At 37.0% G+C, this 24325-nt stretch overlaps 1 protein-coding gene across 1 annotated transcript in view; it reads right to left on the minus strand.

Annotated features, from left to right (window-relative positions):
- The window catches only part of CTNND2 (catenin (cadherin-associated protein), delta 2), a 1004786-nt gene that overhangs the window by 409540 nt on the left and 570921 nt on the right, over positions 1 to 24325 (minus strand). Inside the window, exon 11 of the mRNA XM_011978063.1 lies at positions 7021 to 7276. Coding sequence (XP_011833453.1) covers positions 7021 to 7276 — 256 coding nt within the window. The remainder of the gene's footprint in view (positions 1 to 7020; positions 7277 to 24325) is intronic.

The following is a 24325-nucleotide window of genomic DNA, read 5'->3' on the forward strand; positions in this document are numbered from 1 at the left end:
TGTTCTTTCTAAAGAACGGTTTTTACGATTTAAATGTAAAATAAAATAAAAACTGTGAAATATGGTTTATATTGAATGTATGCTGCTTAGGAACATCTGTACTATAGTGTACAACATGGTATACTCATACCCTAAAACATGTGTAGTCAGTTGAATAGTGTTCCTCCCCAAATCAGCATCTACCTCAGTACTTCGGAAAGTGTCTTATTAGGAAACAGGGTCTCTGAAGATGTAGTTAAAATGAGATCATATTGGATTAGGGTGGATCCTAAATCCAATGACTAGTGTCATAAGAAGACAGGAGGAGACAAGGAGACAGAAAGACAAAAATAAAGGCCAAGTGAAGAGAGAGGCAGAGACTGGAGTGATGCAGCCACAAGCCAAAGAATGTCTGGGGCCACCAGAAACTGCGACAGGCAAGGCTGGATTTTCCCTTAGAGACTTTGAAGGTCCTGCTGATACCTTGATTTCAGACTTCCAGCCTCCAGAACTGTGAGATGATACCTTTCTGCTGGCTTGTGCCACCCACTTTGTGGCAATCTATTATGACAGTCACTATGGTCTGAATGTCTGTGACCCCCCCAGATTCACAGGCTGAAACCTAATCACAAATGTGATGCCATTAGGAGGTGGAGATGTTGGGAGGTGATTAGGTTATGGGGGCAGAGCTCTCGTTGATGGGATTAGTGTCCTTTTAAAAGAGACCCCATCTTGTGAGGACACAGAGGGAAGGCACCATCTCTGCAGAAAGAGCCCTCACTAGACATAGAGTCGGCTGGCACCTTGATCTTGGACTTCTCAGACTCTGAAACTGTAAGAAATGAATTCTTTTCACATTGAGCTACTCAGTCAATGGTGTTTTTCCGATGGTAGCCCAAATGCCCTAAGAAAGGAATACACTATGGTTATAATTTATAACTTAAATCCACATATTGGACGTGCAAGCTATCAAGTTACCATTTTGTCCTGATTTGGGTGGGTGGACAGGACATTCAGAGACAGCTGCCCTCTGTAGCCCCACATCCCAACTGAGTCAGGCCTGAGTGTTCCAACTGGCTTCCCCCTCCATTTCCAGACCTCTTTTCCTTTTAGCTGTCCCTGTTTACCTGGAAAGCTTTATCTCAGTTTTTCCTGTGGAGATACCATCTGTTCCTCACCGTGTACCAGCCCTCACCTCCTCCCACAGTGCTGCTTTTGTCACATCTGTGTTATTTCCCCATAGCATGACGGTCATTTGTAGATGTCCCTTTCCCTCTCACACAACTTTGAAAGCTCATTAAAAAATGAGGCTGTTTTCAGGCTCTTATCAGATCTGCAGAGTCCACCCTAGAATCTTCCATGGAAAAGTCACCTAGAGGATAGTAATGCCTTCAGATGGATTCAGGGGGAGAGGTCCTGAGGAGTGAGGGCTGCAGGCTCCATCCTGGGTCCAGCTCTGCTTGTACCTGGATGCAACCTCACTGAGGACACATATGTCTGATTTTCCCATTTCAAGGGATGTGGAGCAGTGTTTACAATAATTATACTGGATAACAAAATTGGGACCCAAAAAAGATTTCTGTCGTACCAAATAATGGAATCACCCTACAAGAAGTGAATGTAAAGTTCTTCATTTATGTTAAAAATAAAATTTAAAATTCCAGATAAGATCACTGATTCACGGTTTTGCAGAAGTCACCTGTGAAAAGATTTGGCATTTTGTTTGATTCTACAGCTCAAATCGGTACGAATGTCCATTGCAATTAGAAACATGAGACTGAAAGTCAGATTTGGGTTCTGTTTCCAGCTCTCTGAGCCTCAGTTTCCCTATATGTAAAAGAGGCATTATAAAAAGTCATGTGATAGAGATTTGGGGATGATTAAATTAAATAATGAATATAAAATGGAACTTAATAATTAACTTTCATCATCATTGTTATCATCAACACTGCTATAAACATTGTCATCTTACTGTCAAGAAACCCTAAAGTGAGCCCAGGTTTGCCCAAGGTAACACTTGTTCTCTTTCTATACTTGCTGGTGAGATGAGAAGCATAATTTGGAGGGACATCAATCACTGTTAGGCCCTGAAGTGACAGCTCATGGAACAATGGCAGCTAGCACAGGGGCAGGAGCCTTGGGCATAAAAGCGAGGTGCAGGAACTGTCTCCCAAGGCCACTCTTGAAAAAGGGATAGGTGTATTCTCAAATGATTTCAAAGGTCAGAAATAAGATCAATGAAGGAACTTACAAAAGATGCAGATTTCTGTATCAGTATAAACTAGTGCATAAGGCTTGGATTATTCAAAGAAAAATAAAATGGTTCAAGAGACAGTCAGGGGCCTTTCGCTCAAGGTATCCAAGCAGGGGATGAATGGCGAGGTGTTGGGATTCCTATTAGCTTAACTGATAAACAATCTCCAGTGCTCTTCAAACTCCAGAAGTCTTTAAATTGTGAATCCAGTATTTCTCCCTTTGGACATTTCCTCAGTTAAATAAATAATTATTGAGCATTTGAAGTTAAAAGCAAACTACCCAGAGATTCATCACCTGAGAGAACTGGACTCTGAAAATATGATATGTGATTTACCGCAAACATTTCCGTCATGTTATTTGAGTTACATGGTAACAAGTTACATAATACTGTTTAAATTTTAATATTTAAAAAATATTCTTCAAGTCTTCATCTTTTTAAAAGCATTTTTTATGCCAGGCACTGTAGCTCATGCTTGTAATTCCAACCCTATGGGAGGCTAAGGCAGGAGAATCACTTGAGCCCAGGAGTTCAAGACCAGCCTGGGCAGCATAGCAAGACCCCTTCTCTGAAAAAAATAATAAAAACAATAAAGGCTTGTGGCCAGCCTGTAGTCTCACCTACTTGGGAGGCTGAGGTGGGAGGATCATTTGAGCCTGCAATGAGCTATGATCGTACCACTGCACTCTAGCCTGGGTGACAGAGCAAAAAGTTGTCTCAAAAAATAAAAGCATTTTTATAGTACATTGTGTTTCCGGAGCATTCAATTCACTATATATGTGTGCACACACATGTGTGTGTCCACATGTGCACATGTGTCATGAACAGATAAAAAAAGAAAAAGCAGCATTTGGAAAACATTCTTTATCAAGTTTTACTTAGTCATAAAATATTTATAACTAATATTCATTAATGAGATTTAATAACATAATGTCCAACAATAAGATAAATTTTGTTACTATTTCGAAATAGCACATAAAATATAGTGGACATGTATAAATAATTCCTTAAAAGTGCATATTGTCATACTATTAGTCAAATTTTGTGGTTTGAAATGGAACAAATCCACGGAGTGAGTTTGATAGAGCTGACTGAAAGTGCAGCTGCTAATTTGGGCCCAATATCAGCATTAAAAATGTGCCATTGTATGCATTCCTGTTATGATGAATAACTAAATAGAAGATAGTGTTCCATTGTAAATCACATTCACAAAAAGTGAGATTCTTTTAGCATGTTTGAAAAATTGCTTTTGAGATAGTGTACACCAAGGATTACAACCTCCCAAAAAGGGATTAATCAAACATGATTAAAAGTTGTTGCTACTGCTACAAGTTACACATTATGTCAGTAAGATGTCTTAACCATGACTTTTGTTATTTGATAGACAAGACATTTATAATACCCTTAGTATATCTGGGTGTATCAGTCTTGGCATCTTTTTTATCCATTTGTTTCATCAATCAAATTTTTAAAATAAGAATGCTTTTGTGACTTATCACTACCAACATGACTGACACTTCTTTCATATAATTTAACAGTTATATTTGACTTTCATGTTTAAAAACAACAGTATATAGAACTCAATATTTGGTGCAGTACCTACAAATACACTGGCTATGATAACAATCCTTAAGAGATTCACATTTTATGGAAAATAACATACAATCACAAAATAAAATCTTCTTAGCAAATGGGGCTATAAAGTGAATTTTTTATGTCTAATAAGTGATCTTCTCAGTGACTGCTGGCTTTGCAAAGAAAATTGGATAAGACATTTCTGCGGGTTTTTTGTTGGAGTATAGGATGACTAGTCAAAAGAGAAAAGACTAAAGCTTTGCCACAATCCAAATGACTGAGCCAACCATCAACAAGAAAATCCCAACCCCTCAGAACCAATCCTTTTGTATCCTATGACTTAGAGTAACAGAAAGCCAACACGGCTTCTCTGGTTTCAACTCTAATGATGAAGTGGAACCGCCATGACTTCAAATTATTATTTCAAAATGCAGTATTTGCTTAAACACTTCTCACTGAATAATACTAAATCTCTTAAACAGAGAAGAGATACTGGTCACAATAAGAAAAATAAGGTAGATGCCAGAAATGAAAAATACAACAGAGACCACACATCCAATAAGCAATGGATCTGGGATGCCAGAGTTACTGAGACAATTTCCTTCATTCTTCCCAACTCCTACACAGATACTGGTACCACCATTCATCCTCTGAAAGAATCGTAAATAAACTCTTTCTTTTATCTTTTCATTTTTTTGCAAAGAAATAAAAATATTCGTGCCAACATGTTCTGCAGTGTGGATTCAATCTGTGCTAACAACGTAGATGGAGGTCCGCAAACTCACCTGGCACCAATGTATTTTCAAGAAGTCATTTAACATTCTGAGTCTGCATTTATGTAAGGCATTAAATACGGGATATCAGTTTCTGTTCACAAAGGAGGATTACATCAAAGATGTAAGTAAGCCTACTTTGAAGATTGTAATGTGCTATAAACGTATGTTTATAATGATAAAGAGGCTTATATAGTCTGGTGTTTAGTGGTAAATAAAATGTTAACAAATTCTCCTAACCGTATGTAAATATATTTCAAAAGCTTGAAAAGATTGAAAAGGTTTAAATAGTAAGCCATAACGCCAAGATAAATAAATGTGAGCCCTAGAAGTTAAACATATTAGTTCTGGTAATATTCACCTACGAGGAATCAAATGATAATATTTAAGGCAAAATGCAAAAATCTTGTCTTGAAAGAAGTACTATATTTTGGACTTGAAGTTTAAATTTGGCATGTCTCTTCATTAAATAAAAATATGTTGAGATATTCCTTCATTTTAGGAAAACCTGACAAGAAACCCATTAGTACAGTTTATGCTCCGTACACTTTGCATGATGCCAGATAATGAGTCCCTTTTATAATAAACCACAATAGTTGGGTTCTGGTTCTAGATTTGTTTTATCTTTTCTTTTTTTTTTTTTTGTCTGTAGGTCTGAACTCAGGATGAGTTTATAATTCATATAGCACTAATTTGCATATAAATTTGACGCATACAAAAGCTTAGTGGTCAATATTCTCTCATTCATTCTAACCCTTCTTATTAGTGTTTTTCTTTTTTGGTTTATAGCAGGTACTCAATAAATATAAGTGACATAATCCATAACTTGAAAAGGTAAGAGCTGTGTCAATATATTGAGAGAAGAAAAAAGGCTGTAAAAATGACAGTAACATAAAATGGAAAGGATACGCCATTTAATAAAATAAAATGCATTTAATAAAATAAAATGCATTTAATGCATTTAATAAGATACAGAAGCTACGCTGCAGCTAGAGAAATATAATTTGCTTTCTTATTAAGCTAAATTCCCTAATATAAAAATGTAAAGTATTTCCATTGGAGATAAAATGTTCATTGTCAATTTAAACCTATGATGTTAAATATAAACAATGTCAATTCAATTATATAATTTTGTCTTTTAGCATTTCTTAAGGGCTCACTATTATGCTATTCCTATACATTTTCAGTAGCATATCAAGAAAGACTATTTTAAAATAGGGAATATGTTGAGGTATTTTCTGATTAATATGCTTGCCATACATGCCAAGAATACTTAAGATCTGGGACAGGTTTCAGGACCAAGACTAGAAAGAGTGCTGTTGAAACTGAAAATCTAGATAACCACGCCACTGAACATAGTAAACAAAAGAATGCTTCTGATTTCTAGTAGATAACAGTAAGCATGTATTACAGTTCACTTTTACAATGGTGTTATACCAAATACAATATTTAACATGGATCTTCCAAGCAGGTTTGAATTGTGCTAAAGTAGCTATCTCAACAATAACCATAAAACGATCCCATTCTGCCTTTTATATTTGCAGAAGTGATTTCTTTTTGCAAAAGAATCTATGCCAACCCCTCAGTACAGCACACAGGAACTTGTGTGCTCCACCAGTGAAAATTTGTTGAGATGAATTTTAAGTACGACACCAGAGTCAAGCCACCTGCCCTGCCATAAAGAAATACCAGCAATCTGACATATCAATAGTATTCACAGATGCAGATATATATTTATGGAACTCTATCAGCATAAATCCAATGGCTATGAATAAAACATCATTTAAGTCTCCTGGGACTCAAATCCAACTTTATAAGCAGAGCATTGCTAAACCCCTTGCCACTGATGGAAAAAAGAAAGAAAGAAAAAAAACCCAGCAACAACAATCACAAAAAGAATACCTCCATAACAACAATTTCTCTAATATATTATGCTCCAGTTTTTATCAGTCTTTAAACAACTTCATCCTAATGTTTATTTTCAGTCATGTAAAATTTCTAAATTTTCAGTTTTACTACAACTGGGAAGGTGTACCCCTTTGCAATCTGATAAACAGAAATACACATGATGACACAACATACTTCCACTGAGACAATGAAATATGTGGGCCATGCTATCTGAAGTCAAATGACATAGCCTCCAGTCCCCAGTTTCCCCTGCATTAAAGACCGCTGTTTACATCTCATCAAGTAGCTAAATGTCAAGCATATATAGATACTCTGATCAAAAGATCATCTTTGTTTTTGGTGGTGAAACACCAAAGATACCAGGGATCCATTGCAAACACACACATTCCAAGTCAAACAAAAGAAAACCCAAGAAAAGCCAACCCTTTAATAGTCAATGACATAAATGCAACATGACGGGAAATAAATTACAGTAACCCGGTTACAAAACCTCTTTAGACATCATAGGGAAAGAAAAAGGTTTTTACCCACCTGGGATCTTTCTGAATGCTATCAATGGACGGCGACCTGGCCAAGGTGCCTTCGGGCGGGAGAGCAGGGCCGGATTTGCTGTATGGAGACTCAACAGAGGGACAGTACTGCAGCTGTCGGTAGGGGTCCGCGTAATTGGAGGCCGGGCCGGCGGCATAGCTGGCCCTCTGGAAGGTGGCCGCGGCGGCATTCTGCGGGCCGTGCTGGCTGCCTGTGCGCTGCAAGGGGACGGAGTCGACACCAGGGGAAGATGGGGCTACGACAGGAAAGTAGGGACAAAGTAAAAAATTGAGGACCTGCTCACAGAAACGGTTAACCAGGTCTAGGCAGGGGCAGGGGAAGTTACACACATAAAAAATAGGGGATTCGAAAGAATAAAAAAAAAATTAATCCATCATATTTGAACCAACACATTCAATGTTATCCAGTCAAATGATAATCAGCATGCCTAAGAGACAAATCTTTCAGGTATAGGGGAACACATCTGTTGTGTGTATATTGCTTACCCACATCCGAGAGAAGGTGTGTTCAGCTGCAATATAAACTTTGTGCAAAAGTAAAACTCAGGAGAAATATAGAGAATACTTTCTAAGGAGGCATGGGAAGTTAATTCTTTATTGTTCAAGTTGAGAAAATTCAGAATGTGTTCAGGTAATGTTATATTAACTTTATTAAGGATGTAAAACAAATTTAGCAATGTAGTTAATTTTCTTGAATCAAAGAAAATAAGACGAAATGAGAGGGAGTGTATGAATGGGGGTGGAGATGGGGAGAGGTGGGGTTCACATCTCCATAATTAGCACAAGAACATTCAATACAGGACTGCTCTAGTTTCTGTAAAGTAACTCCCGAAAGATTTTTATATGCTTCTTTTTCAAGTGAAGCTGTCACAGGAACAAACACATTTGGTGAAGGGAGAATAAGGCAAAAACCAACCCAACTGCAAGACAGACAAAATAAAGGAGCTGACTTAGCTTTTCTGAAAGTATTTGCATCTTCTCAATGCGTCTAAATTGTTTTGAGAAGATTTTACGCTGGTTACTAAAATCAGTTTGACTATTTTCAAACTGAATTTCAATTTTTTGTTTCCCTGTTGGATTCTTTTTAGATCCTTTCATGTCATTATTTTTATCCAGTTCTCAAAATATATTTGACATCTAAGGTTTGGTTGATATATACAATGAAAATAGCATCTTTCATTTCAGTAGAATATGACCAGTTATGAACTGCTTTAATGACTGCTAGTCATGATCCACAGTAGACAACCCACTTGCTTTCTGGTGCTGTAGAACAGACTTCATATTCAAAATACAGCCAGTGACTAGATAGGACCATTTATGACATAGGTGCTCTAAGGAATTGCTCTAAGGAATTAGGTTCTAATTATCAATTACACTTCTCTGACTTCCTAACCATTTCTTAGTGAACAATGATAGAGCTTATTTTATCCTCTTTTACATTAGGGGACATATCCCAAAACAGAGACAAAGGAAATTATGTCACGCTATGAAAATAATTATTTAAAGAGGTAAGGAAATTGTGTTGAAATGATGAAAAGCTGCAAAGTGAATGGGAGGAATATACTTGAATACCAAGGATTGACTTAAGAGTTCAGGGCTCTTCTTTCCCAATGAACTTTTCATCTTAGAATTACAAAAATGTAGGAAAGTAGGTTCTGCGACATGACAAAAATGGCAAAAATATTTAAGAGAAACCTTATAAACAAAAAGTGCATATATTCCCAAAGGGACAATATTTTGAAATAATGAAGGTTGTCCTGATGTGTTAAGTCTCAAAATAATCAGATTAGGCTAATAAACATTAATTGCACAATCAGAAAATCTGCTTTATGTCTTTATGCAAGTCCTTGAGGATTTATCATTTCTCCAAAGTATTATCAGCATGTGCAATTAAAATCCACATTTTAAAATTTATGCATAATGTGCCTTATATTATGGTAAAAGGGGTTTAAAATAGACAAGTCATAAACTTGCCCTTAGATGAACAAATGTACAGAGGTAAACAAAATTTCATTTTCTCCGAGTTGTGATAAGCTAGCCACAAAATCAAGGACAAAAAAATAAAACTAAGTACATCTGGCATTTTTCATAGATGTGCATTTTTTTTTCCATTCAGAAACTAAGTATCAATATTTAATCTTGCTGAAAATGGTCTTCAGAAAAGAAATACTTTTCTATGCAAAATCATTTGCTATTAATGTGTTCAATACAATGATTAAAGTGTCAGAGATCAGGAAATAATATTGAAATCTAAAAAAATCTTTTTGTTAAAAAAACAACAGAGTAGGTAAGGAGAACAATTTGACTACCCACACAAAAAACTCTCAAAGGACCATGAGTTAAAAGAAAATATAACAAGAAAGAGTTTAGGACAAACTCTGCCAAGCAGCAGACAATAAATTATGATTAATATAAGAGGGACTGGTTCAAAATGTGAAAATAGGGTGGGAAATTCCATTAATTAAGCAGAAACAGGAAGGCAACATTTTGGTATGTATGGAGGAAGAAAAGGTAGAAAAAGGTTTATGAATGTTATTGGGTTCCTATTTATACTTCACTTTAGCCCCTTTCAGGGAAATGTCCTGGAGCTCTTTCAGAGCTTGGCTGCTAAAGGTGGAGAACTGGTTCCTCTCCTGGCCTTTTGGTCAGTTCTTGGCACTGGACAGGTTCACCGAGCTCTCCAAGCTCCAGTTTCAATGTTATTGAAGAGAAAAAGTGGCTTCATGGGATCATTGTTTGATTTCAACCCAGGAAAAGTGTTAAATAACTAATATGGAGAAAATATTAAACAAATGAAGTATTAATATTACCACCATTAACGATGTTGAAATCAAGTGACAGTAGAAAAGGAGATTGTACGCTTGGCACTGGGAGAAAAGCCCTTTCACTGGGTGTCAGATTATATAGCTCCTTCTGAGTGCTGGACTCTGTTGTAAGTGCTTGATTTGTATAAATTCATGTTTTCTCTAACAATCCTTACAAGAGAGTATACACATCATTTTCACCTTACAGACAGGAAACTGAGGCTCAGAGGCATTAAGAACTTGCCAGAAGTCAGCTGATAATTACAAAAAAGGAACTGAAGTCCTTGGAGTTGGTTTCTAGAGTTTATGATCATAGACACCATGGCTACCAGGGCAGGTTTAAAACCTCAAACCTGCAGATTATCGAATTACCTAATACGGTCAGAAAACTTAGAAAAATGGCGAGGCCTAAAATGAAGGGAAATGTCTACTATAGGTACAGAGAAGAGATGGGTTCATTAAGGAATTAACAACCTGAATATTATATTGAGAAATATTACAAATTGGTATGCTAACTAATTTATATTATTTCTCATTAAATTTACACTATTTCTCTACTAAAGGTACAGATAAAAGATGGGTTAATTAAGGAATTAACAACCTGAACATTATGTTGAAAAACATACTGCAAATTGGTATGTTAACTAATTTACACTATTTCTCATTAAATTTACACTGTTTCACTTTGGGAGGCTGAGGTGGGTGGATCATGAGGTCAAGGAGTTCGAGACCAGCCTGGTCAACATGGTGAAACCCCATCTCTACTAAAGATACAACAAATTAGTCGGGCGTGGTGGCGCGCACCTGTAATCCCAGCTACTAGGGAGATTGAGGCAGGAGAATTGCTTGAACCCAGGAGGTGGAGGTTGCAGTGAGCTGAGATCGTGCCATTGCACTCCAGCCTGGGTGGCAGAGTGAGACTCCGTCTCAAAAGAAAAAAAAATTTACACTATTTCTCTACTAAAGATACAGAGAGGAGTGGGTTCATTAAAGAATTAATAACCTGAACATTATGTTGAAAAACATATTACAAGTTGGTATGTTAACTTACACCATTTCTCAAATTGAATTTATTGAGATATGCAAAAAAGTACAAAAATTATGCCAAATAAACCTAACTTTGTTCATTCCTTGGAAAATCAAAAAATAATATATATTAATACCTTAATTTTATTTTAAAGTGTTTTACATCTTAGTTTAACCAGTGATATCACTATTATGAAAAGAGGCTGGGATACGAAATCTAAGATGAGAAACAACTTTCAAAAAAATTATGTATTTAAAAAAATCACAATCATGTGTAGTTTCAGCCTTGTCAAATGGTCTTTTAGAAGTATCATTCCCAAATCCATGCTTTAAACTTCTTTTAGGTCATAATAAAAAAAACAGTGGATGAGAATTTCAAAATATAAAACCTCAATCCAGATTGGTGCTGTTATAGTAAAATAAGTTGGAGGCTAATCAATGCAATGAAAATAATGTAAAATACCAGTACAATTGGAGAGAAAACACACTGTATTAAAGGACAGGTTATATAATCATACAGAAGAAAATGTATGAGAATCTAATGGATCTCAAACCAACCATTAGTAATGTAACAATGTAATACCTTACTTTGTAAAAGTATATAGATAAAAACAATTACTTTAAATGAATGAAAATCGTTAAAGATCTAATATGTAGAGAATATTAAATAAATGAGCTATTATTATTACCATTAAGAACTCTGAAATCAATCAATATTAGAAAACAGAAAGGTGCGTATGGCATTGGGTAAAATGTCATAAAGATTCAGGATTCAAGTCTCTCATCCGGCCCCAACTATTTAGACATTGATGTGGCTTATGCAATCCTTGGCTCTCCATTACTATGGATAAATTAATATTGGTCACACTATTAAAACACTTTCCTTTAATACATTTTTTTCCCTTAATTTCTGGACTATTGAACACTTTTCCTTATTTGCGTTTTAAAGCTCAGTTGACCAAACCATTCTCCTTGTAGGATGACTCTATCCAATTGAACCTACTCAGGGCAAACACTGGAGAGCGAAGGTGCTCCATCAGCTCTGTAAACACACTCCTCTCTCGTCTCACCTGCTCTGCAAACAGCCCTTTCTCCCCTCAATAAGCTCTTAGAATTCAATGAACTATATCACTGGTCTCTTTGGGAGATTTCACAAGTAGCCACTTCAGCAGCTGACTTGATACTTCAATAGATACCTATGCTTTCAAGAAATTATCTGTTTGTTTTCTGCAGAGCTGCACAAATAAAGGCCTAGTTTATAAAGGAAAAATAAAGAGATGTTTTATGTTTATGTGCTATGTTCGTTTGGAAAAGGGGAAGAGGCATCCTTTTTAATAAAGTGAAATATTCTGCTTTATGATAGATAATTGCAAGCATTATTTGCAGACAAAGGAAAAAAGAAGAACAGAGTAAAATACAAGAATCTGGGCACACAGTTATAGAAACTTGGTGGGGGGAATATAAGGTAATGTTCAATAAGGAGGAAGAAAAAAAGCACTACTTTTTGGATTATTTATCTTTGCCTTTAAGTATATCTGCATATACAGATAAATATGAAAACATAAAGCACATTTACATGTTATGTAAATACAAAATAAGCATATAATAAAGTAATTAAAGAATGTCCCTCTGAAGGTTCAGAAAATAAGAATAGATGAGGTGACAATGGGTCCAAGAAAATGACCTACATACTCTTAAAAGAAATTCAACTCCGTTTCTTTAGGGTTAGGGAAACTTTAGCACCCAATCTGGCATATATCCAAGAGTGTCATCATTAAGAACTGAAGTATAAATATTTTGCAATTTTCTGTACTCAGCACAATTTGATCCATCTAAATTCAATGGAAGAATACTCAAGGATAAATTTAAACATCTAAAATTTAAAATAATTTCATATATTACTATCTCTGTGGGGAGAGGCATTTAATGCATGATTCTTACTAGTAACGGAATAATCGTCATTGGTGTTAATCTTGTTTTCCCTGCTTTTATTGGAAAAGAAGACATTAAAAACACCAGAACAGGCCAAACATGCCTATCACATTGGTTATCAAACTGAATGTGGGAACATGTGTATGAATATATTGTAGATATATTTGAAAGAGAATATGATGTAAAACCATATCCTTAAGCAGCTTTCATAGTTTTCTTCTTGTTATATCCTTGAAAGAATTTAAAAATGCAAGCCCTTCATCGGGACAGATGGCTAATGCATGTGGGGTTTAATACCTAGGTGTTGGGTTGATGGGTGCAGCAAACCACTATGGCACATGTTTATCTACATAACAAACCTGCATGTCCTGAACATGTATCCTGAAACTTAAAAAAAAAAAAATCAAGATGAGATACGAGGTACTATGACCATGTTGAAACTTTGAATAACATTTTTGTGATGGTGGTGACTATACTTATCTTAACCAATAGCCTTGAAGTGAGCAGATAGATTTCTATGTAAGTACAATTTTCAAAAAATGCAAGCTCCTCATTAGGTCTTCATGATATAAATTAGCAGGAAAAAAAAAAAAAAAAACAAATGATTAACAGACAGGATCCCGTTCAATCACTGGCAATAGCTACTACTATTTCTAAGAATGTTATTGTGATATACAGCATAATGGACTCCAGTAGATTTGTAGAACTTGGTATAAAAATTAAAAATATAAATAAATGAATAAAAAGGAAAGAAAAATAATCCCATGTTTAATCCTATATATGTATGTATTTGCATCTATGTAAATGTACATTTAGCACTGCGTGTTTCAATTTTCCTCTAATTTATAGTGTGCGCAACTGGAGTCACAATGAATGATGATACACATTTTTTTTTTAACCATTCCAAGCACATTTTCAGCCATCAATGGGAAAGGATAATAATAAATGCTACATGTATTTAGAGCTTCCTATTGTGCCAACTAACATATTAGGGGCTTCTACACATGACCTCATTTAATGCTCACAACAGCCTACATGACAGGTACTACTATCACTAACATCACCCTCATTAGGTCACAGAAGAGCAGTGACAGGACAGTGGGCAGGGTTGGGACTGAAATGTAGCAGTGGACTCCAGGGTCTGCGTGTTTTACCCTCTCTCCTCCACTGTTGGGCACTAGAGGTAAGGGCATGCTTGGTTAATAAAACCTACACATTTTGAAGTGCAGTATGTTTGGCAGAAATACCAAAAAAAAGAAAAAAAAAAGACTAAAATTTAATGTGACATAGAGTGTAACTGGTTAAATCCCTATGACCTAGATAATTGGCCCCATCATAATATTCCTTGGGCCAGGCACGGTGGCTCATGCTTATAATCCCAGCACTTTGGGAGGCCAAGGTGGGTGGATCACGAGGTCAGGAGTTGGAGACCAGCCTGGCCAACATGGAGAAACCCCGTCTCTACTAAAAATACAAAAATTAGCTGGGTGTGGTGGCAGACACCTGTAATCGAAGCTATTTGGGAGGCTGAGGCAGGAGAACCATTTGAACCCAGGAGATGGAGGTTGCAGTGATCCGAGATCATGCCATTGCATTCCAGCCTGGGCGAAAAGAGCAAGACTCCATTTCAAAAAAAAAAGAAAAAAAAATTGTATTATCATTTTCTTTGCATTCTTCTTCGGAAAGAAATGTAGAAGAATCTCCTTTAATTGAAGACAGAAAGGGCTTAGGGGAAGGTCAATGAATAGAATTTTCCATAAAAATGGAAATAGGGCGGTTGGGTGGAGAATGCTAATGCATCCACAGTGGACTTATTTCTTTACCTTGAGTGAGATGAGGGGACCGAGCAAACACATCACAGGACAGAGAGAGGCAGGCCAGAAGGAGAGGCTGCATGGGGCAACCTGAGCAGGTTTCCTAGCTGCCAATCTCCAGAGAGCCAGACGAGATGAGATGCATTATTCATGTGGTTTTACAGGAGGTTCAACAATGTGGCGACAGAGCTGGGTTTGCTCTCAAACATGAACTAGTTTGCTGAGAACAGAATTAGCTGTGGAAAAAATTTGCTCTGCCATCTTAAGCACTAAATGATTTTACATCAAGTACTTGGCAATATGTGGTTATGGCATAAAAGGTATATTATATTCTTTATGCATCCAAATGTCCACCGCTGAATAAGAGGCTCAAAAAGAAACTCCAAGGAAGCTTAAGTGTTCCAACAAAATACCTCAGCTGGCTAAGGGCCTTAAATTAGGGATATAGCTTGGAATCTGGTGGATTTAAAACCACAGGTGCTGTGACCCTTTTTATTTTGTAAAAATAAGCATTTCCATGTCAAGTGTATTCCATGCTGATCTTGATCTATTCATTTGTCTATACACTTGCAACATTTCTGAGAACATTTCCAAGAACAGTCATAAAAATACATTTTAGAATAAAGAAAATTATTATTAGACCTAAAGGAAGAGAGAGACTATAATATATGAACAGTAGGGAACTTCAACCCCACTTTCAAGTATGGACAAATTATCCAGAGAGAAATCAGTAAGGAAACATCAGACTTAAACTACACTCCAGACCAAAGGTACCTAACAGACATTTATAGAACATTCCATCCAACAGCTTCAGAATACACATTCTTCTCAAGTGCACATGGAATATTCGCCAGGATAGATCATATGTGGCCACAAACAAGTCTTAACAAATTTAAGAAGACAGAGTCAACATCAAGTATCTTTTCTGACAAAAACACTATTGAATTAGAAATCAACAAGAAAAACTTTGGAAACTTTACAAGTATATGGAAATTAACATGCTCCTGAACCAATCAATCAACAATTTAATGAAATTAAAGGGCAAATTAAAAATTCCCTTGTGACAAATGAGGATGGAAACACATCCTACCAAAACCTATGGAACACAACAAAAGCAGTTATAATTTATAGCAATAAACACCCATATCCAAAAAGAAGAATGACTTCTAATAAACAACCTAACGGTGTACGTCAAGGAACTGGAAAAACAAAAACAACCTAAACTCAAAATTGGAAGAAAGAAGAAAACAATAAAGGTAAGAACAGAAATAAACAACACAGAGACTAAACACCAATTCCAAAGATCAACAAAATGAAAAGTTTGTTTTTTCAAAAAAATACACAAATCAATAAATCTTCAGCAAGACTAAGAACAAAAGACAGAAGACTTAATTAAATAAAATCAGAGGCAAAAAAGAGACAAAACCGTAAGAGATGATTGGGAACAATTACACGCCAACAGATTTGATAACAGAAGAAACAGATAAATGCCTAGACACGTACAACCTACCTGGATTAAATTAGGAAGACAGAGAAAATCTTAACAGACCAATAATTAGTGATAAAATCGAATCAGTAATAAAAAGTCTCCTATAAAAAAAAAAAAAAAAGCCCAGGATTTTGCTGCTGATTTCTACCAAATGTCTAAAGAATTAATACCAATTCTCCTCAAACTAGTCCACAAAATTAAAGAAGGAACACTTCCAAATTCACTTTACTAGGCCAGCAAAACTGGACAAGAACACAACAACAAAAGAAAGCGGCCCACATCCTCGATGAACATAGATATCAAAATTCTCAACAAGATACTAGAAATGCAACAGCACATTAAAAAGATCATTCACTATGATCAAATAGGATTCATCCCATGGACGGAAGAATGATTTAACACATGGAAATAAATAAATGTGATATATCACATTAATAGAATCAAGGATGAAAACCATATAATCATTTCAATAGATTCTGCAAAGAATTTGGTAAAATTCAACATCCCTGCATGATAAAACAAAAAAACTCCCAACAAATTAGGTATAGGAAGTATGTACCACAACACAATAAAAGCCGTACACGACAAACCCACAACTCCACAGCTAATACCATACTGAACAAAAGGAAAGCTAATAGCTTTTACTCTAAGGTCGGGAACAAGACAAGGATGCCCACTTTCACCACTTCTATTCAACACAGTACTGGACGTCCTAGTCAGAGTGATTAGGCAAGAAACAAAAACAAAAGCATTCAAACTCTAAAGGAGAAAGTCAAATTGTCTCTGTTTGCAGATGGCATGATCACATAAATGGGCAGCCCTAAAGACTCCACACATAAAACGAAGCCTGTTAGAATTAATAAATGAATTCAATAATATGGCAGGACACCAAATCAACACACAAAAATCTGTAGCACTTCTATACACTATCTGTACAGAAATGTACTAGCTGAAAAATCAAGAAAATAATTTTATGTATAATATTAATAGCTACAAAAAATTAGATAGGTAGAAATAAACTTAACTAAGGAGATAAAAGGTCTTTACACTGAAAACTATCAATCTTCAATTAAAGAAATAGAAGAGGACACAAATAAATGAAAATATATCTCATGCTCATGGGTTATGATAATTAATATTGTTAAAATGGCCATACTACCCAAAGTGATCTACAGATTTACTACAATCCCTACCAAAATACCAAAGATATTCTTCATAGAAATAGAAAACCTATACTAAGATTTGTATGAAAACAAAACAACAAAAAAAGGCTCTTAATAGCCAAAGCAATCTTGAGTAAACAGAACAAAACTGAAGGCATCACACTATGTCACTTCAAAATATATGACAAAGCTAGAGTAACCAAAACAGCACAGCACTAGCAGAAAAACAGACACTAGACTAATGGAACAGACTAGACAGTTCAGAAATAAATTCATGCACCTACAGCCAACTTATTTTCAACAAAGGTACCAAGAACTTACATTGGGGAAAAGATGATCTTTTCAATAGACAGTGTTGAGAAAATTGATATCCACATGCAGAGGAATGAGACTAGACCCCTAATTCTCAGCATATACAAAAATCGTCTCAAAATGGGTTAAAGACTTAAATGTAAAACCAGAAACTTTGAAACAACTAGAAGAAAACATAGGTAAAATGCTTCACAACATTGGGCTAGGCAAGAATTTTTAAAATAAGACCTCAAATGCACAAGTAATATTAATATTAATAAGCAAACTATTAATATTAATAGACTGAGGAGACAATCTATAGAATGGGAAACGATATTTAAAAATGATACATCTGACAGGTGGTGAACATCCAGAATGTATCAGAAACTGCAACAACTCAATAGCAAAACAAAACAAAACAAAAACCCTAAATAACCTGATTTTAAAATGTGCAAAAGACCTTACTTGACATTTCTCAATACAAGACATACAAATGACCAACAGGTATATAAAAAAAGGCTAAACATAACTAGTTATCAGGGGAATGTGAATCCAAACCACAAAAACTACCTCACTCCAGTTAGAATGGCTACTGTCAAAAAGAAAAAGAAAAGTGTTGGCAAGGATGTGGAGAAAAGGGTGCACTTATATACTGCTCATGGCATTATAAACTAGTTCAGCCACTATGGAAAACAGTATGTTGGTTCCTCAAAAAATTAAAAATAGAGTTACCATGTGATCCAGCAATCTCACTCCTAGATATATACCCAAAGAAAATTAAATCAGCATGTTAAAGAGATACCTGCACACTCACATGTTTATTGAGCACTATTTACAATAACCAAGATATGGAATCAAACTAAGTGTCCAACAGTGGGTGAATGGATAAATAAAATGTAACACATATACAAAACAGAATGCTATTCAGCCATTTAAGAAAAATAAAATCCTGTCATTTGTGATAACATGGATGGGCCTGGAGGACATCATGCTAAGTAAACTAATCCAGGCACAGAAAGAGAAATATCACATGATCTCACTCAAACATGGAATCTAAAAAAGAAGCTGATATCATAGAAGCAGAGAATAGAATAGTGGTTACCAGAGACTGGGGAGGGGAGGAGGATGAACAGGGGAGAGAATGGCCAATGGGTACAAAGTTACGATGAGACAGGAAAAGTGAATTCTGGTGCTTCTATTGCATAGTAGGGTGACTATAGTTAACAGTAAAATATTGCGTATTACAAAATAGCTAGAGGGGAGGCTTTTGAATGTTCTCACCACAAAGACAGGACAAACACGTGAGGTGATGGATACACACACTGCCCTGACTGGATCCTCAGTATACAGCATACATATGTATCAAAACATCCAATTGTATCCCATGAACATGTACATGTGTCATTACAATGTGTCAATTAAAAAATTAAATGAGTAATTTTTAAAATTTGAGAGCTTTTTCTATTATAATTTTAACTGATAGAGCATGTCTGGTGTTGAGGGCAGAATCTGCTAATGTGTAATTATGGTTCCATAGTGCTGTGTCTTCTAATGTCTTAATTATTCTTAAGTTCCAGCATTTGGTATTACATTATATGAAGCCCCATTCAATGTGCAGTTGAAATCTAATACTTGGCTTCTATTCTTTTCAACATTGCTATGCTTAATGACATAATTCCACGTATGAGGTGACACATCTTCCAGTAATTGGGGTGCATCATCCAGGTCAAGGCCAGCTTTGTAATTTTCAGTATGTGCATCCCTAGTTGACGTGACATTAATAAACATGGTTTCATGATCTATCTGTACAAAGGGACGACAGTTACGATATTTTTGAATTTTACCAATAAACTGTTCTCCCATCAAACGCTCTGTCTTCCTTCAACTAAACAATTAGACTTCTTATTTACACCTTTTTAAGTGAATCCACACAGATAAGCATCTGAAATTTCTCTTTCGTTCTAAGATGACATTTATCGTTGGGTTGATTTAAAATTTCTGACTAGGACCTTAATTTTTTAGCCTAAAAAAAGTGAAAATTGTAACTAATAGGTTATGGAGTATCTTATTCGACTTGCTCCAATAGGGAGTACTTGATTTAAAAATTTTAAGTAACAGCACTTAATAAGTAATAAACTACTGATAATTCATGTATTGTGAACTCAAATAATTTTAATTAAAATATTTTTGATACTAGGACTATTATTTATATCACAATGAATAACAGTAATACGATTTTATGAACATGCAGGTCCTACGTAATCCCTCTATCACTTCATTAGACACTGGGCTCTTCTTGCAGAGGATGCAGTTTTTTTTAAAGACTATTTTCTCCACTTGTGTAACTATTTTCACCACATTCTTTTTTCCTTTTATGTTGCAGTACTTGTCATGTTCATGAAGATATTTAGCAGGTTTGCTCCTTGCAACATATCTATGATAATTCTTTCTTTATTACAAGCTGACACATACATCACAGAAAGCTTGTTTTCAACACTCACTTCAAATAGCATTTATCCAAAAGAAAATTCATCTGACTATCATCACAGCAGACGCTGGCCATTTTCACTGGTTTATAAAAATGCGTTTAAGGAGTTGTCAGAGTCAAGTGTTTGTGTTGATCAAATAACTCCTAATTTGACAGTCATTCATATGTTTGAGTTTGAAATAAAAATTCATGTTATTTATTTCTGCTTAATAGACTTTACCACAAGCAAATTCATGAGGCCCACACATTCCTTGTTTCACTGTACTCCTTATTTTATAAGCTCTGGTTTTAAGAAGCCTCATCTCAGATGAAATGTATATTTTATCTAAATAGACGCCTTAGTTAAACTTGTGCCTCTTTACATTTTCATCATGCAGGACATAAATGCCCAAATATTGGGGGGATGGTCATGTAAAAGTAAGTCTGTCATTTCTGCTGCAGTTCACACAATTCTGCTTCCTCATCTAGGGAAAGGACACTGGTGGCCTTCCTCTCTGTTATACTACCCCCTCCCCCTGTGAATGGTCCTTCAAGAAAGATGTGGCTGTCATGTCTGGTGACGGGTACTCTCCGGGAGCTCTGTGAACCAGGGACCACTCTGTGGCACAAAGTGACCCTTTCACCTTTTCCTAGGCTGCCAGATCTCTGGAGCTACCACGCTGGCTCTGTCTCCCTCTTGGAGTCCTCAGGCAGGTGGGCCCTGCTGTACTTTCTATCTGCCTCCCTGTTCAAAGCACTTTATATCTGCCTCCCTATTCCAAGCCTGGGACCAGGGATGCAGGCAGTGCTGTTCCCAGAGCCCACATCCTTCTGCTGGACCTAGGTGAGGGACAAAGGTCTTTGGCTCTTATCTTGCAATGGCTGGCAGAGTTAGGTCTGGGGCGGGAGGATGGGGACCCCCTTTAGACCATGTTCTCTAACACAGCCTTGGGTGATGGCATGCCTGTTCAGCTTCATGAAATCCTATTTATTTCCTGTGTCAATAGTGAAATTTGTTTCTGTCACCATCCACAAGCCCGGAGTACAGGAGAGGTGTGGAGTAGGACTTGGGCACCCTGCTCCTTGAACATTACATAGATGTTCCTATATTCATGCTTAGGAGGTCTCTAACATTATGGCTATGTAGCTTTTCGGGTTAGGAAAGCCTGGAGGACCTGTTTGACTATGAAAAGGTAGACAGTAATCCTCATCTGAGCTGCTACCCAAGATTTAAATTCATCTTCATAATAAAGTAACAGGCGTGGATGGATTACTTATGACAGCTAAGAAGAAAGGAGAGATGAAGAAGGAAGGTCTAGAGGAGAGATGGGAAAAGATGGCGGTAGGTGAAATCTTAGGGGAAAAGCTAATTGAGAAATCCCCTTTGGTGGGAAAGCTAAGGGATCTAACATGTCTTATCTTGAATGTCTGAAGTTTTTTTCTGGTCTTCTCTGTGCAGTCATCTCCCTGCCTATCTCTCAGCCCTAGAATGGTCTCTTACTCAGGATAACCTTAGTGGTGTTCTGAGTAAGGAAAGCCCAGGGGTGAGGTCAGCATGGGGCAGAGCAGGGCAGAAAAAGTAGATTGGCCACCAGAGCCCATGAACCCGAGCTGGTAGAGAGGACAGCTGTAGCACTGAATGAGGAGTGATCACACTCATACTTTCCCTTGGTGTGATTCCATTCACATCCATACCTTTCCATGCCCCCACTTGCTACCCATAAAAGAGAGGAAGGCCACTTTAGCGGGGACATGAGCAGAAGAGTGAGGGGCAACTCAATCTCTCATTTCAATGTCTTCGGGTTTTTTTGAAATATGCACGTAGCCTGTATATTACCTTCCAATATTGGTTAATTTTTCAGATGTTTATGTCTTTATCTGAAACAAAATTGAACATGCTTAAGGACAAGTAGATTTTAAACCTCTTTGAATCTGCCAGTATATCTAGCACACAGAGTATCTTCAACAGATATTATTTAACAGGATATAGAAGACCATTAAGCTCCACAGATGAAAATAAATGTCTATCTATTTTGTTTTTAAACGATGATTTTTACAAATGCAGTCAACGAAGCCCCGGATCTAGGGTAAGACTGCCTAAGTATGAATGCTTGTTTATTTATTTATTTATTTAGATGGAGTTTTGCTCTTGTTGCCCAGGCTGGAGTGCAGTGGCGTGATCTTGGCTCACTGCAACCTCCACCTCCCGGCTTCAAGCGATTCTCCTGCCTCAGCATCCCGAGTAGCTGGGATTACCGGTGCCTGCCATCATGCCTGGCTAATTTTTGTATTTTTAGTAGAGACGGGGTTTCACCATGTTGGCCAAGCTGGTCTCAAACTCCTGACCTCAAGTGATCCACCCACCTTGGCCTCCTAAAGTGCTGGGATGACAAGTGGGAGCTACTGCACCTGGCCTATTTGTTTATTTTTAATAGAGATGGGGTCTGACTATGTTGCCCAGTCTGGTCTTGAACTCCTAGGCTCAAGCAATTCTCTCATCTAGGCCTCCCAAAGTGTTCAAATGATAGGTGTGAGCCACCATGCCCAGCCTCTATGAAGGTTTAAAGGCTGGTTCCACAGAACCTGTGTGACCTTGGCATATCACTCAACATCTCTGCCTTGGTTTTCTGATCCAAAAAGCAAGCATTGAGTATCGTAACAGCATCTCCTTCCAAGGACTGTTCTGGGGGTTGGTAAAATACCCAAAGCATTTGACACACTCCCTGGAAGCACTTACAAGCTACATGTGTCCCCACCAAAGGGGATTTCTCAGTTAGCTTCTCCTTTTAGGCTCCACCTACCACCATCTTTTTCCATCTCTCCTCCAGCCCTTTCTTCTTCATCTTGCCATTGTTTGTCCAGCCTCGCATGCTTATTTCTATGACACCATCTAATAATTCCCTAATTGTTGAGGCATGTCTACTTTTCTTCATTCCCAAGTGTTGACCCCTGGAAGGGAAGCAACTGGCCTTCGATCTTCCTGCCCCACTTCTCTTGCAGTATCATCTGGAAATGCTTTATGAATTGTGCTGAAAGACCTCCAGCTGGTGGTCTATTCTTAAGGGCAGAAAGATAAGACCAGTTGCTCCAGTCCCCTCAGCCACCCATCTGAGCTAAGAGCCAGAGGCCATGAACATTTTAAGTCTGGTAGGCCTCATAAGAACCTGTCCTCTTCTTTGAAGGAATTAGAGTATCTGCTTTAGGCCTGCAAGTCTCTTAGAGGTCTGTACCAGTGGTCTCCAGGGTAGGGGTATTTACAACACAGATGACCCCCACAAAGATACTTGGAAGCAAACTTATAATGTTTTTTTACGGCTACTGGATAACTATAGTTAATCTTTACTTCTTTGTAATCTCCATTTTTATGGGTGTTATACTAGACAGAATTTAATATATATGATGTCTTTAATATCTAAATAAAGAGACATATACACATATTAAAGGCATTGTCTCATACATTCAGGTTGTGATACAGTTTCTGTGGCTGTGAAATGTGAAGACATGAAATTATATGAATCAGGTATAGACACAGGGGTAACCTTGTTGGATGCAGGGAAGAGAGAGTTTGTGGCTTTATGCTTAGGAGCTGGAAAGAGGTAGCTTCTCCTCCTCCACTTGTGGTCCTAAGAGGTAATCCAGGCACTTCTGGAAATTTCCATTGTATTATGTCAATCAGCATGTTTTCTCAAAATTGCCTTAAGCTCAAAGGTGCAGGCTGGGTTGGGGTCTTGGACATCTGAATGTCACAATTGTAGCACATCTCTGCCACAGCTATTACCAGGAAAAGCCCCCAGCAAATGGGTTTCACCTTTGAAGCAGTTAGATGGTACTATTGCCTTCCTCATAGGTGGTAGGAAAAAAACACTTCTTCATTCTGGATAGCTCTCCATTGATGGCTTGGAGCAGGGGACAGCAAATTTTTCCTGTCAAGGGCCAGATAGTAAATATTCTTGGTTTTGCCAACCATATGGTCTCTGTCACGGGCACTTCATTCTGCCCCTGCAGGGCCCAAGCCACCGTGGATGATAAATAAATGAATGGGTATGGCTGCATCCCAATAACTTTATTGATGGATACTGAAGTTTGAACTTCATATAATTTTAACATATTACAGAACATTAATCATCTTTTGATTTCCCTTCCCAACCATTTAAAAATGCAATCATCATTCTTAGCTCATGGGCACTACTAAAACAGATGGTGACCTACAACTGGTCCATGGGTCATTGTTCGTTGACGCTGACTCAGAGAAAACACTATCACACTAGAATTTTTTTTTTAAGTGTGGATATCTTCTCT

The sequence above is a fragment of the Mandrillus leucophaeus genome, unplaced genomic scaffold (genome assembly GCF_000951045.1).
Source record: "Mandrillus leucophaeus isolate KB7577 unplaced genomic scaffold, Mleu.le_1.0 Scaffold188, whole genome shotgun sequence".
Classification (NCBI taxonomy): domain Eukaryota; kingdom Metazoa; phylum Chordata; class Mammalia; order Primates; family Cercopithecidae; genus Mandrillus; species Mandrillus leucophaeus.